The 14,891-nt window shown below is 35.9% G+C and overlaps 3 protein-coding genes and 3 non-coding genes across 10 annotated transcripts; 1 reads left to right on the top strand and 5 right to left on the bottom strand.

Moving 5' to 3' along the window:
- Nucleotides 1–275: 275 nt before the first annotated feature.
- Nucleotides 276–1,980, bottom strand: PCNA (Proliferating cell nuclear antigen). The gene is made up of 2 exons (XM_066295709.1): nt 1,628–1,980; nt 276–976 (listed from the first exon to the last, which is right to left on the bottom strand). Exons 1-2 carry the CDS (start codon nt 1,846–1,848, stop codon nt 415–417), a joined length of 783 nt encoding a protein of 260 aa, XP_066151806.1. The 5' UTR covers nt 1,849–1,980; the 3' UTR covers nt 276–414.
- Nucleotides 1,981–2,842: 862 nt separating this feature from the next.
- On the top strand, nt 2,843–10,736 carry Fak (protein tyrosine kinase 2 Fak). 4 transcript variants are annotated; one of them, XM_066295486.1, is made up of 14 exons: nt 2,843–3,007; nt 3,600–3,737; nt 4,022–4,177; nt 4,345–4,515; nt 4,574–5,192; nt 5,386–5,526; nt 5,756–5,938; nt 6,369–6,779; nt 6,859–7,191; nt 7,351–8,021; nt 9,362–9,502; nt 9,718–9,957; nt 10,019–10,335; nt 10,384–10,736. In XM_066295486.1, exons 2-14 carry the CDS (start codon nt 3,684–3,686, stop codon nt 10,589–10,591), a joined length of 3,645 nt encoding a protein of 1,214 aa, XP_066151583.1. In that variant the 5' UTR covers nt 2,843–3,007; nt 3,600–3,683; the 3' UTR covers nt 10,592–10,736. The 4 variants fall into 4 exon arrangements, with proteins under 4 accessions (XP_066151583.1, XP_066151592.1, XP_066151568.1 ...); XM_066295495.1 differs by having other exon boundaries at nt 3,595–3,737; nt 7,351–7,496; XM_066295471.1 differs by having other exon boundaries at nt 3,595–3,737.
- A 302-nt stretch (nt 10,737–11,038) lies between these two features.
- Nucleotides 11,039–14,771, bottom strand: LOC136346497 (tRNA N(3)-methylcytidine methyltransferase METTL6). 2 transcript variants are annotated; one of them, XM_066295695.1, is made up of 6 exons: nt 13,698–14,771; nt 13,184–13,248; nt 12,745–12,803; nt 12,373–12,441; nt 12,078–12,128; nt 11,039–11,673 (listed from the first exon to the last, which is right to left on the bottom strand). In XM_066295695.1, the coding sequence occupies exon 1, from the start codon at nt 14,541–14,543 to the stop codon at nt 13,743–13,745; it is 801 nt and encodes a 266-aa protein (XP_066151792.1). In that variant the 5' UTR covers nt 14,544–14,771; the 3' UTR covers nt 11,039–11,673; nt 12,078–12,128; nt 12,373–12,441; nt 12,745–12,803; nt 13,184–13,248; nt 13,698–13,742. The 2 variants fall into 2 exon arrangements, with proteins under 2 accessions (XP_066151792.1, XP_066151795.1); XM_066295698.1 differs by lacking the exons at nt 11,039–11,673; nt 12,078–12,128; nt 12,373–12,441; nt 12,745–12,803 and adding an exon at nt 13,051–13,069.
- Nucleotides 11,740–11,824, bottom strand: LOC136350267 (small nucleolar RNA snR60/Z15/Z230/Z193/J17). Its single transcript, XR_010734123.1, has one exon. It is a non-coding gene; the product is annotated as a small nucleolar RNA snR60/Z15/Z230/Z193/J17 (small nucleolar RNA).
- On the bottom strand, nt 12,197–12,279 carry LOC136350269 (small nucleolar RNA snR60/Z15/Z230/Z193/J17). The gene has a single exon (XR_010734125.1). It is a non-coding gene; the product is annotated as a small nucleolar RNA snR60/Z15/Z230/Z193/J17 (small nucleolar RNA).
- LOC136350268 (small nucleolar RNA snR60/Z15/Z230/Z193/J17) lies at nt 12,875–12,956 on the bottom strand. The gene has a single exon (XR_010734124.1). It is a non-coding gene; the product is annotated as a small nucleolar RNA snR60/Z15/Z230/Z193/J17 (small nucleolar RNA).
- Nucleotides 14,772–14,891: the final 120 nt, after the last annotated feature.

Here is a 14,891-nt window from a genome sequence, read left to right as displayed (position 1 = left end):
TATAAAGGAAAAGTTTGAAAAAGAGTTAACCTTAACTCAGAGTGTTGTGGATAGAATGTATGGTTAAAGTCCTGCTACAAAAAAGGTGAACACACTGTATGCAGGATGATTTCAGATTTATAATGTGTAACTTCCTAATAAAAATAAACTTAGCAACACACCATAATGTATAATTCATAAATAAAATTTGCAATGAATACCTACCGTGTGCCGTGCTTGTGACCTTTGTTTTTTAATTGCAGAGGGGAAATTGGACATAAACTGATGATCACCGCTTCATATTATAAAAGTAAATGAAGTATATTACTACAGTAATCTTAAATTAAAAGTAACACTAGAATAATGCAATATTTTAATTAGTATTAATAACATAAAACTGAGGGCGACAAAAAGGTAATATAAAATTAAAAGAAGTTAATTATCATCCTCTTCAATCTTGGGAGCCAGGTAAAAGCGTAGCTGGCCTAAATCCGGGATTTGATATTCAACAACTAAAGGCACGTTTTCGCACATCGAAAGAGTGACTTGATTGCTAAGGGGCGTTGCTTTTGTAAACGAGTTCAAGTATTGACACGCAAAAGTCAATGTTACTGGTTCTTGTAAATCAATAATAACGGACTCTTCCTCTTTATCAAAATTATTTGTCTGGGCAAGCTTAACATTGCCAGTACCGATATCTCCTTGGGCAGAAAATTTCACACCTTCTTTAGTGCAGGAGATAACAATGGATTCCCCAAACTGGGAGAGATCTCTTACTATCCTAGCGAATTCGCCTGCCGGCATTTTTATGATACAAGAGAATTCGGTTTCGGGGATTCCCAAGTGTTCTTGGTCTAAGTTCATGAGTTTCATTTCATAGTCGGAGATTTTCTCTTGTTTTTTCGACTCGAACATAAAGGTGACAGTGTCGGCATCGTCTTGAGCTTTAATTGTTACTGTGTCGTCGGCTCCTGAGCACTTAAACACTTTACCCAAACTGCAATGGAGAATGCATACCTTTACAATTGATGGATATTTCTTTAAGAGCATAGCAGTAGGAAGAGAAATTTTAATTTTATTCTCCATCTATCTCCGTTCTGTATATGACCCGAATATCCAAAAAAATTCATGTTAAATGGGCCTTAACTTTTAAAGCATCAAATATTGGCTTTTAGTATATGTAAGTTTGAAACTTTGACACCTTGTATTATGGAAATAACTGTGAGCAAATATTTTCTTAGTATGGATTTTTTCATCATTTATTGCAATAAGTTTACACTGAAAGTATGTAACTTCATCAAATCAATACCTTGATTAAAACAGAATTATAAATTTAAACCGCAATTAGCTATAAGTTTAACTTGTAAACAAGTTAACCTGAATTAAGATTGCACAAACGTCTAGATGTAAGGTCAAACCCATTCAAAACAATTTATTAATAATTTAAAGTTTAAGTTTTCTATTATTGTGTCTCGTCCATCAACTGGCTACACTTATTCTTTGAATGTGGGTTTCACAAAAGTCTATGTCTACTGTTATACCATAGAGTTCAATGAGAATATTATGAAACAGCAATGTTTCCCCTAAGCTATGCTTAGTACCACCCAACAAAAAATCCCATAACGTAACAAAATATCGTAAGACTTACCTAGCCAAATTCATTCCCATAGTTAAATTTCGATCGCATCTATATTTATCGAAGCCATCAGACTTGAGATTCAAAGAAACTAGGGAAACGTGAGAACTATCCATGGCTTGGAGCTGGATTCCCGTCTCTGAGCAGTCAAAGGACGCCTCATTGAGGAGGTCCTTTATAGCGTCCAAGACCTTTTTGAAAGTTGCACTGCTTACTAACCTTGCCTCAAACATCCTGAGAGTATTATTTGTGATTAAATTGAAACAAAATTGTAAGTTTTGAGAGGAATTCGGTTTGATAATTTAATATCGTCGCAACCGAATTTCTTTGTTTGATAACCAAAGAAAATGGAAAAAGCCGGCAAAATAATGAAGTATCAATGTGTCAAACTGACATATGATTGTTTTGGAGTGAATCTACAAGAGCGAGTATTTGCGCTTCGTATAAGTTCATATAGGTATAATACAGCTAGAACGGTAGAGAAGAAATAAATTGATGATTTTTCTGGAAAATAGACGTAAAACCACAATCCACAATTGTCTCTCTGGCTGGAAACGACGTCCTGTGCACTTGTCTTTGTACGATGCCGATTGATTATACAGGAGTACCCTAAACCAAGCAGAAAATATTCAACATATAAGATACCTTACCTTAGCCGTTCATAGTGCGAATTTTAGTCGTATCCCATAAATGTACGAGGATGACAAATTTATATGACGCTGAGTAATAAACTTCCATTATATCTAGCAATAACATTGCGGGTCATACTTTCTCATTAATGAAACTTTATACTCCATTTTTTACCAACCATTATAATATTTGATTTAACCCTACCCATGATATAGATAAACGAGAAATTCAAAAAGCTGCTAATAGACGTTTAAAAGGTACGTAAGTAATATTACGGATCTCAACAGAAGAAATATAGTTAACAAAAAATAATAAAGACCGATTTCAGATAAGAACAAGTTTGATTTGAAAATCATATTCCTTAATGGAGCGGCAGCGTTATTACAATGTTCTAATGTATATTTTATGTTCAATTTTGAGTTTTAGTATTGTTGTAAACTATTTTATTCAGTTTTACAAAAAAAAACTGGCTATAAAGAGGTACTCGAAATTTAAAGCGAACGAATATATGATTCAGGTTGCTCCGGCGGTTCAATAACTCATTTTAACAACCCGAACCGCGGACGGAAGAGAAAATTAGTTGCAATTATTAATTATTATAGACCCGACTGTCTTGTTCGAGGGGAGCTGGAGCCCTCAGATAAAATCAATAATATATTCAGTTTTAGATTGGAATAATTAAGGTATTAAAATGGCAGAGTGGCGGGATAAAACGGCCACTGTGGCTTTGTGGAAGTGTGACCGTCACTAAAAATCTACAAGGTAGGGTTGAACGCACTTTTAAGTGCATTTAAATTAGCTGCTAATAGAGCCCTACCCTTGCTTCTACTGCCTACTTATTGTTAATTTATGATTTCTACATCCCACAATAGGCATAGTCAAATATCTATGCTTTTCGGGCTACTTAATATTCATTGTCAGTATTGTCACACCTGGCAGTTTTAGAATAAAGTTGCAAACTATAAATAATGGATTTCCCTCCTTTGATTCAGTGTTTAGAAATCTCTATTTATTAATTGATCAGTGGAGAATTTGCAAATACTTTCAAAGATTGTTCAAACGGTTAAAGAAAACTGTCCAGAAACATTTCCTTATTATTAATTTTTGTATAACAAAATATCCAGCAAAATTCAATGTTTTTCCATTGTAAAGTAAGTATTTTTTTCTACAGCCTGCTCTTGTGTATTTTTAATATTAGAGTAATCCTACATAATATCTACCATACCTACACAAATTACAATTACCTAATAATTTCTTCATTCTTGTAAAATTGTTTTCTTGGATTGAAAATTTGCTCAAGAGTGACTCACAATTGACTTTTCTTCTCTTTGATCATAGGTTTGTTTTAGTTTAGATTCCAAAGAGTTATTATTTAAGTATTCAATTACTACAAATATACCTACCTGTTAACTTATCATAAGTATTTAGTGGAGTGGGTATGGATACATCTGATCCTTCACAGAACTCTTCTGCTGAAAAGTCAACACTTAAGGTAAGATTTTTAGCTTCTAGCCAGATTGTATATAGAAATAAAAAAGTAAAAAATTGCAAAAAAATAGATATATACAATAAGAATCAAAATATCTTATTTTATAAATATCAAATCATCAAAAAATATTCAACTTAAACAAAATTGTGACTCCTGAAAACGAAAAATCTCTCATTTCAAAAGCCAATATCTTAAAAACAATTCAGAATAGGAATTCACAAGTTGTCTAGCCAATATTTTGATGGAAGCACCTTTCTGAAGCATTCAATGCTTTAAACACATTTCAGGTCCATCTTCCCAATAGTGGATTTAATGTAGTACGTTATGGAGATAGTATTGACATTAAGGGCATTATTTTGACTGTAACTGAAAGATTATCCACTGGGAATGGCCATTATAATGGTTGTTTTGCGCTGCGACTTACCCAGCTGGACTCCAAAGAGGTAAACATGATATAAAATAACTAATCATGTTCTGTGTATCTATTTTGATCCATTTAATTTCTTCAACCTGTGGCCAAAACCATCAATTTGCATGTAATTAAAGCCTTTTATGGTTTACTCTTAAGCCAGTTTATTTCTTTAAAAATCGGCCATTTGTCATTTTTTAGAGTTATTGGCTTCACAAAGATCTTACAATGCAACAAGTCAGTGAAAAGTACATTAAACAATTCCCTGATGACGCCGAATGGCGTTACGACTTAAGAATCAGATATCCTCCACCCAAATTGACTGATCTTTATGAGAAAGATAAAGCCACTCTTAGTTTTTACTATCAACAGGTGTGTTTAGTTTTCACATATTTATTTTGCGTATTTGAAAATGGCCCCGATGTTTTAGATTAGAAGCGATTATTACTTAGAACTGCACAAAAATATAGACCAAGAAGTAGCCCTTCAGTTAAGTTACCTAGAAATTCGTAAATACCTCAAAGACATCTCCACGGGATTAGACAAAAAGTCGACCTTGGAGTACTTGGTCCGAGAAATCGGGCTTCAGAAATTCATTCCTCAAAGTTTGCAAGACAAAATCAAACCAAAGATTCTGAAGAAACACATACAATCTCAGTTTAAAAAGGCAGGAAATATCACAGAGTTGGATTGCATGTTGAAGTTTCTTGAACTATTAAAACTGCACACGAATTTTGATCAGGAACATTTTCAAGTAGATTATGGGACTAGTAGTAGTTTTACGATTCCAATAGAGCTGATTGTGGGCCCAGATATAGGAATTCAAGCTTTGGCGTCCAGGAGAATTGATTTTACCCACATTAGGAAACTTAATATTGAGGAGTGTAAGGAATCTGGAAAAGTTGCTCTGAGATTAATGTTAACATCAAGTAATGAGATATTATGTTTTACTTGCTCAAATATTGTGGTAGCAGAGAGTTTGGCTGAGTTAATTGATGGCTACTGTAGGCTACATTCTGAGGGGAAGGAATCTGTGTGGATTCTACAGGGTAAGGGTTTTAATAGCATTTTTGTATTTGATTAGTTATTTTTTTGTTGTTCTGCACTAGGCCAAATATATATTAAAAGAGGTTAAACAGGTTAACAAAAAAATAAGGACTCCTGGATTTGAACTGACACTGAGGTTTCCAAATTTAAGTACTTATCTTAACTGTTACTAAAATATTGTATATATTTTTTTAGAAAATGATGGGGGCAATTCCGTATATCAATCAGACACGAAAGTTTTGGGGATGAAAACGAAATTTTCTGGAAGTGGTGGTATTTTGCTGGCCGAAGATTACGCTGAGATCATAGAGGAAGGGGATTACTCGGTCCCTGCAGGTAAACTAAGATTCGTCGCATTTTCTTAAGCTAGGATTATCCAGCTTCGTATCACTATTTCATAGTCATAAACGCAATCTTTCTGTTATAACACGTGCAAACAAATTATGTTTCTGGATGTGAATTAGGAAGTACCAATACGAATCGAGATAATCCTAGACTTAAAGCGAATTGTACCTGTTAATTTCAACGTAACAACCTCTTACTTAACTTCATTATGATGTTTTAGTGAGGGATTATGAGTTAAACCGAGGCCACATTGAGTTGGGTATAATCTTGGGAAAAGGTCAGTTTGGCGATGTCCATAAAGGCACCGTAACAACCAAAGAAGGCAATGTGTTACCAGTGGCCATTAAAACTTGTAAAAGCGATGCTGATGCTTCCACTACAGATAAATTTCTTGAGGAAGCCTGTAGGTTTTCTAATATTAACGCTCGTTAACGCTTCCAAGACGTAATCTTTACCATAATACCACCGTTATTAATGTTATTATGAATGAAACAAATACACATATATAAGCTCCATGTTATAAAAAAAAACCATGAGATGCACAATTTTCTTAATAGACAAACGTGCCGAATTTAAAGTGAAAATGTTAATATTTTATTCAATTCCTTTTTAAGTTTTTTTCAATTGTCAAATTTGATCACTCTCACTCCCAAATAATAATAATCCTAGCGACTATATTAAATATCTAAGGAGAGTTTAAATTGGTTTTCTAAAACTGCAACATTTTTTTAATTTAAACAATTTTATAACTTATGGTTCACTAACCGTAAAGAAACTTACCCTTTGTTTTATTATTTTGACATTGCTCCGGATCTATTCAACAAATTTTTTAGACATAATGCAAAAATTTGACCATCCCCATATCATAAAACTTATCGGAGTTTGTTCTGACTCACCTGTATGGATCGTAATGGAACTGGCAAAGTTGGGCGAACTTCGAGCATATTTGCAAAGCAAAAAACCAGACCTGGAGCTAGAGACTTTATTAACATTTACATTCCAATTGTCTACTGCCTTGAGTTATTTAGAATCGAAGAAGTACGTTCATCGCGATATTGCCGCTAGAAACGTACTGGTCAGTTCCGAGACCTGTGTCAAATTGGCCGATTTTGGGTTGTCGAGATGGATGGGATCTGACCAAAGTTATTATCGGGCATCAAAAGGGAAGTTGCCTATTAAATGGATGAGCCCTGAAAGTATTAATTTTAGGAGATTTACTACAGCTAGTGATGTTTGGATGTTTGGTGAGTGTGAAGGTCCTAACATCTTTGTTTTCCGCGTATTTAGCATTTTTCTACAAACTCAAAAACTTACTTGTCTCAGGTGTATGTATTTGGGAAATCTTAATGTTGGGAGTGAAACCCTTCCAAGGAGTAAAAAACAATGACGTGATCGGCAAGATCGAAAACGGAGAACGACTGCCTCTGCCCGAGAATTGTCCGCCGCGGCTTTACTCTTTGATGTCACAGTGTTGGTCATACGAGCCAACTAAACGCCCCAGTTTTAAGGATATTAAGGAAATTCTTCAGGAGATTTTGCTCGAAGAACGGAGCAGTCAGCAGAATACCATGAGGCGCGAGACGCGGCGCATGGCCGCAATGTCGTGGGGCTCATCAGATGATGTGAGTCCCCCTCCAAAGCCTTTAAGACACCAAGGTAATTGTTATTTGTTTTATATAAATATTTATTGGGTGTAATTGTGGCTCAGCGTTTTTAGGAAATTATAGCTTTTGGAGCTATTTGATACGAATTGCATTCAAGAGCCATTTCCATTTTCAGCCACTCACATTTCCGGACATTATTCTTCTGTTTCAGAAACTTCTTCACTAGTCACAACGAACTCCACAAACTTGGTACCTCAAACTTACATCGTGGCCCAAAACCCGGAAGTGCTGGCGCACCTGATGCGGGAGAATGAGAACCGAGGGATCACACCTGCCATGTACACCATCCCCGCTTCGGTATTTAATACTGTAGCCGTAGATTTCGGTATTAAGCAAGACATTCCCGACCCGATTCTAACGACGCGTCCTATGCCAATCCAAAGTCTCAAAAAACTGGATCCTGAAGTGGAACCCAAGTCTTTAGATTCCGTGGACAATGTTTCATTAGCCGAAAGTAGCGCCTCTTCCTTGCAAAGCGACGTTTTGATCGACACCGGCAAACTTTCTTCGCAGTCCAGTACCTTAGAAAGAACACCACATATCTCAGAGACGCATTACGTTAACGACAATTCAATTTCCATGCCAACTAATCTAGTTTACCCTCTAAATCAGAGCCACAGCTTCACTTCCTACATGTCATGCGCGAATCGAACCGTCAATTATACTCTAGAGACTGTTACCAATTACCACAAGGATCCGGTGATTTATAAAAACGTCGAGGTGGAAGAGAGTTTGTATGATTTCGGGGGCGAGAACGTTAAAAGTTGCGCTCACAAAATCCCCCAACTGGCCCCTGTCAGGTTTTCTCAGCCAGCCCCGCAGGTTTGATATCAAGTTTGTGTGTGGCATGTTAATGTTTTGGCCGAGTATTCGCATGTGCCCTGTGGATTTCTTTTTTTTTTGGGAGTGCCTGAAAAGGTATCATGGTAATTTTCCTGTGTTTTTGGTTGTTCTTGTATTATTGATCCTAGGGAGTAAAAAAGAACAAATTATTATCACAAGTTTGAAAATAGCAGCAACGTGACTAAATTTGAACAATACTATGAACTGTTGGGTTTTTTCCTTCGAGCCCTTTATCGATTTCGAAGAAATCAATTTACTGCCATGTATATTTTTTCAATCAGGAAATAAAGTGCGTTTTATCTATATTCTTCTTTCTTCTCGTCTCTTACACAGAGTCGACGCTATTTTGATAGAATTGTGTCTAAAATTAATTTTCGTATGAGATTTCTTTCAATCGAACATTTTCCTGGGATCAATGATAATGAAATAGTCAACCCTGTATTAAGGCGTTTGATGTTTTTGCACTCGATTTTAGTTTAAAATTTGGCTTGTTTTTGCAATAGTTGACCACTACACGCGACTGGCCTTGTGCAAAATATCCACGCCTACGTTCTTTGTATTTCTCAGATCTTCCTTTAAGGCGACGTAGAGCTAAAAGTAAAGCAAAAATGTAAAAAAAACTTTGAACCAAATAAGTTTTGGTTCCATAAGGAACGAACCACTGATGTTCGTAATAATAACGTTATTTGCTGCCACACGGTGCACTAGCCAGGGTGTCTGCACTCCCCCTAAGCAGTCGCTTCATTTCTATAGCATTTCTCACAACCCCTTCTTCTGATGCGGATTTCAAATGTGGATCGAGACGCTGAACCTATGTTCTAAAACCTCTTTAAAATCTTTTGAACGCTTTTCCTGAGGTTCTAATAATTTTTGTATGACTACATGCACGTATGTTATGCACGTTTCATGCCGTTCTCCCTACCTTTCGTGCATGGATGCAGTTGCGTTTTGTCACAGATTCATGCAATATTTAACAGTATCTTTAACGTTAAAATTGGCCTTCTAAACTTAGGACTTATTCAATTATTAACGTAGTACTTGATCCATTTCACAATCTCTTTTAACGTTGAATAAACTGTTATAGTCGGACAAGATCTTTGATCTGAAAAACGCATAAAGTAGCACCCAACTAGGTATTTATGTGTTTGATTTCTTTATTCAGCATCTTCGAGTGCTCGCACTCTTTCATTTAATTAAATTAATGAATATAGAAAGTTCTTTTGACCGTGGCATTTGTTCCATAATGCGTCGAGTCATCACGACGAAAGAACTCTCTAATGTCCGACTATGTCCGAAAAATTAACGTGTAATTATTTCAGCCAAGTCAATACGTAATCCGCAGAAGCGAACTGGCCCATGGAAACCCAGTCAATGAGCAGGTTTTAGAGCAAAAGTTGCGACAACAGCAAATGGAGTCTAGTGAGGATTCGAGATGGTTGGCCGAATCGGAAGTTAATTTGGTTGGTATTTGAGTCATTAACACTGAGGAAAATTCTTAAAAAGGGGAAAGATTGGGAACTGTTTTCTTCGAATGTGGCCTATGTCTTGCACTTTACCTGCTTTTTAATTAATTCTATAAAAAATATGTGCAAAAAAAGGGTTCTTGTTTACCTCGTATTTCTTTAAAAAAAAATGCATATTGTAAATTTGTCAACGCATAAAAAAAATGTTTCAGGAAAAAAGACTAAGCAGGCTCCCCCCAGAGTCGCTATCCATAGAAAGCGCTACCATAACGCATTCCTTACACCGGTTAAACGGATCAGAGATTGACTCATCGGCACCTGCAAACGAAACCAGCTCGAGCAGAACCGCCAGCATTGAAAACAGCACTGAATCCTTGAACAGGAGTAAAAGCTCCTCGCCTGTTTTATCTAGCAGCAGATTAAACAGTTTAGAAAGACATGTCGAAAAAAAGGTACTCCGTGAAAATTGGTCATTTTTAAAGGTATCATAGAACATCGTTATTGATTTTTCAGGAATCTTTGACTGTAGACCGTGGCAAGGACAAAGTTTACAAGTGCACAACGGAGGTCGTGAAGGCCATAATGTTGCTCTCGCAGGGAGTGCAGCAGTCTCAGTCGGAGCAATATTTAGATCTGGTGAAAAACGTCGGGCTCGAATTGAGACAGCTGCTCACTAGCGTAGACGAGATAGTCGTAAACTTCCCGTCGCATATGCTGAGGGAGGTAGAAATGGCACATCAAGTGCTTTCCAAGGATATGAGCGATTTGGTGGGAGCCATGAAGCTAGCGCAACAATACAGCAAAACCACTTTAGATGCCGAGTACCGAAAGTAAGTTTGTATTAGTAAAAAAATGATAAATTAAAATGAAACCTGCAGGGGAATGCTGAGCACCGCCCATGTGCTCGCAATGGACTCAAAGAATCTTCTAGATGTGATCGATAATCTTCGATTACATCATCGGCAAGAGGCGGAGAAATCTGCAAACTCAAACGAAGAACTTGGAGATAAAAATGCAGTATTTAGTGACGTCGACTCGGTTCTTGTGCAAAGCGAGTTTACCTCAGAGTCTAATTCATCTACTTAAGTCAGACGTAGCGATTAAGTATTCAATACTAATACGTAATGGTCGTGTTATGTGATATTATTTGCATAGTTTTATTATGCTTTTAACGCGAGCTATTATTTAAATACTCGAAGAGATATTAAATATATAAATATAACGAAATTAAGTGGGATCTCTAATTCAAACCCATGTTCCTGTTCCAAGAGATGAAAAAGGGGTTCTTGACGACAATACCAATGTAAGAGACTTTTTCTAATTATTATTCCTAATTTACCAATACATGAACGCCGAAGTGAATTCTAAAAAATTATTTTCTCTAGTAGTTAACCGCATGTTAATAGTTCTCGAAGTTATAATAAGCGACTCAGCAGTTCGGTAATGTACCCCAGGGCCCCCCTAAAGTTCAAGGGGAACCTAGACAAACAAAACTGTAAAGGGAAAAAAATTATGTCAATTTATACCAAGTACTATAAATATAAGTTCATTTCCTTTATTAAAGAAATTTTTCAAGTTCGTATATATAGTAGTAGTAGTCTTCTTTAGGAACCTAGCCCAGAGGTACTACTATATCAGAAATACCAACGAACCACATTCATTTTAGATACAAATAAAAATCTGGCCATGACCCCGCTCTATTACCCGTTGAAGTCCAATGAGATTCCGATCTTTCCTGTAAAAGGTCGATGCGAGAGTACCTGTCGGCATTTAAATCGCCTCGAGGGACGGAGTATGGTGGTACGCGCATATGACTCATACCAAGACTTTTCTTTGTGCGTTCAGCATAAGACACGTGCTTACTTTTTTTCGCATCAAGTCACAAATTCGAGCGGCCTTTAGGAAGATCTCCTGAATTAACCCGTAGAACTGTCTTAATTCATTGGGGCTATTTTGGCAGCTATCCATCACGTGCTACGAATAGCATTGGACCGTCAAATATTTCATAAAATGTTTAATTTGCAAAACTCAACGTTTGCCTCGCTAACTGAAGTGTGCAACAGAGGCTGCATCAATTACTCGCACCATGGCCTGGATTGTTGCTTTGCCTTGTGGGGCTACCGCAGCGAAAGTGTAAAAAGCTGGTTTCTAGGAACTCTACTCCAGATCTGAAACGAAATACGAAGCCGAGAATTAAACTATGCCCTACGCTTTACTAAGGAAACAAGTAAAACTTAAATGGTCAGATAGGAGCGAAAGACAATGCTAAAGGAGTAATCACAATGTTCATTTGAACTATGCAGTCATCATATAATACGGTATTTCTAGCTACAGATGCAAACTCACTGAATATGTCAAATTTTAGGATTTAAGTTCTCTATTAAGAAAACTAGTGCAAGACATAGCGTACATTTTTATTTTTCTATCTACTCGACAGACGATATAATATTTTTAATTTGTATTAATTTCACCAATGGAAAACGCTATTTGATTGTGACAGAAATTATCCGCCGCAAAAGATGCATTACGTAAGTTTTTACAAATTTTAATTGCTGCATTAGGGACTACTCACCATCACTATTGACGTGGGAAGCCAAACTGCAACAAACGGAAACAGGACGATCTGAAATTACAAAATCGACCATTTTCAGATTAAAATTACAATATGAAAATTAGCTACTAACGAAATGGTTTTAAAATCACATAGGAGCGAAAGACAATGACAAAGTTTAATCACGTTGGTCATCTGAACTATGCAGTCATCAGGTGAAGAATTTAATTATTATTGAAAAATAAATGGAGTCCTTGTTTATTTAACGAGTGCAGAAAACGAGATTATAGCAAAACTATGTAACTCTCGTACTTACCATAACATTTTTACGCAAACCCACTCAATAAAGACTAAAATCAGGGGACGTTCGATGTTCCTTCGTTCTCTACGAATAAAGAAAAGGACCATTAATACCAAATATTTCGCTATGGCGTTTAGTACTAAAATAATTTAGACCTATCAGATGGTAGTGCATGTTCTGAAGTATAATCAAAGAAACTTCATTTGTGGTGATAACAATCATCATGAATATCAAACTAACGTATTGAACGTAGACTAAGACAGTCATAGACGGTCCACTTGCGCGCCCGAATTTTAAACAGTTCAATTACACTGATTTATAAAAATAGAACTTCAAACAACTGAGAATTATACCTTAAAAGTAAATATTTTAGCAAATAAAACTTACTTTTCAACTTCAAGAGAGCTCATGGATGCAATTCTGGAAATTGATAATCAATTGAACTCCTGGAAACGAAAAAAACAGTTACATTAACTTAGGACTTGTCCAAAGCACTTTCAATTAATGAACTCTTTGGTAAAAATCAGATAGGAGCGAAAGACAATCGTAATGTGTAATCAGAATATTCATCTGAACTATGCTGTCATCATTAAGTGATTAATGTAATAAAAATGATAACTCAGAACTAACCGTTTCTTCAAACTAGTGTAGGGAAGTGAGTTTGGGAAAAAATTAGGTTTTCCTGTTAAAACACTCAAAATATCGCTATACTCTGTAAATAAGTGAACATTGTTAATAGTGTATACCAACGTCTCATAATAATAATAATAATGCATTTTTATACAATCCCAACTAATATACATAATTTAATAAAAATCTTATTTACCAAATTATTTTCCCTCAGGTTCCAGCCAGCAATGTATATCCTCTTTGTTTATAGATGGTTAATGCCTTGAAACAAAATGAAAAAACATTGTATTTCCTGTGGTTAATTGTAGATGATGATATTTAGTGGTATTTATTTCTCAGATGGTAGTGCATGTTTAGATATAATCAAAAGTAAATCATTTTTGTGGTAAAACAATCATCATAGGAGATTATCAAGCATCAGAGAATAAATTTGTTCTTAGCTTTGCTTTACAGTTGGTAATTTTTCTTATTAGGAAAAAAGCTGTTTTATAATGAATTGCATTAACTGATGACAGTTAAAATCAATGCTGAAAGTGGCTAATGACTGGATTCAATAATTTACATCACCAATAAACTGATAATGAATGGAATTTAGAAATGCAGTTTTTTTCTCAAACAAAAATTTCTACAACAACTTAACCTGAAATATAGAAATCCACAAAGCAGGTTTTAACTTGAAGACAGCATACTGAAGAATACCAAAATCTTACCTCACTTCCATTTTGCCATGCAGCTACATTTGCAATAAACAGCACTTATTTTACTGCTTTAACCTGAACAAAAATTCTTGGAACATCAATATTCTCTTTCTTATTCACAGTTCTGCGGTTAATATATGAATTGAAAACAATTTGAAACCCAGCATTTTCAAAAATATCTTTGACACCCTCAAGGGAAAAGAAATAACTCCTGGTACCATCCTGCCTCATGTAGAAATTGTCAGAGATCTTACTTCCCGCTTTAAACCTTATCTGGGCCATATCATATAGGCCATAATCTCGAAACAGTAAAAGCCCTCCGGGTTTAAGAAGTTTATGTATAGATTTCAGGGTCTGTAGGTACTTCTCTGGGTGAATGGCAGAGAGAACAAAAATAAGGGTGACAATATCAAGTGAATTTTCCTGTATATGAGAAAAAACCTCATTTGAAGTTATGTCACAAGGAAACACAGTTATTCTCGAAGGATCATATAAAGGATGAGATTTTACAAGCCCCACAGCTCTGGGAGAGAGATCACAAGCAAATATCTGCAGCTTCAAATTTTCCTCTACAAGAGGGAAAATGAAGTTTCCAACTCCACAGCCCACTTCGAAGAGTGCTTTGTTTTCGACATTATCACTAAGAAGCTCGACAAACTCACGTGTGGTCCAGTGTCTGTCTCGAAAGAAACGCGTCTCATTTCGCTTATAAAATTGATCCCAATATTTACTGGCTTGTATTTCTAATATATTTGCTTTGTACTCACTCACCAGGCGGGAATCTTGGGACTTCAACAGCGTGGTTTCTTGGGGAGACAGCTCCTTTGCTGTGTAGAACTCGTCTGTTACGTTCGACATTGATGAAACTAATAACGCTTAATTACAGGAATTAAATAGAAGATTTTACTGAAACTATTAACAAGATATCAAGAAATGGCACGATTGCGTGCAATTAAACGTTGTTTGGAGATGAAAATTGTTGGGATTGCGAAGATGATTGAAAATTGAAGACCTTACACCAGCAAGAACGTGACGAATACTGTTCGAGGAAAAAGCAAATGATAAATGCTAACAAATGAATTAAAATGCAAACGTCATCCATCAGTCTAACGCCATCTAGAAATGATGTTGACAGTGACAAGCAACGTTGTAATTTGTCTCAATGTCGTAGAGACAAGAGCAAGTATGATTGTTTTTTTTCTGCAA

This window comes from Euwallacea fornicatus, chromosome 2 (assembly GCF_040115645.1).
Source record: "Euwallacea fornicatus isolate EFF26 chromosome 2, ASM4011564v1, whole genome shotgun sequence".
NCBI classification, from domain to species: domain Eukaryota; kingdom Metazoa; phylum Arthropoda; class Insecta; order Coleoptera; family Curculionidae; genus Euwallacea; species Euwallacea fornicatus.
This window is presented reverse-complemented; position numbering and strand designations above follow the sequence as displayed.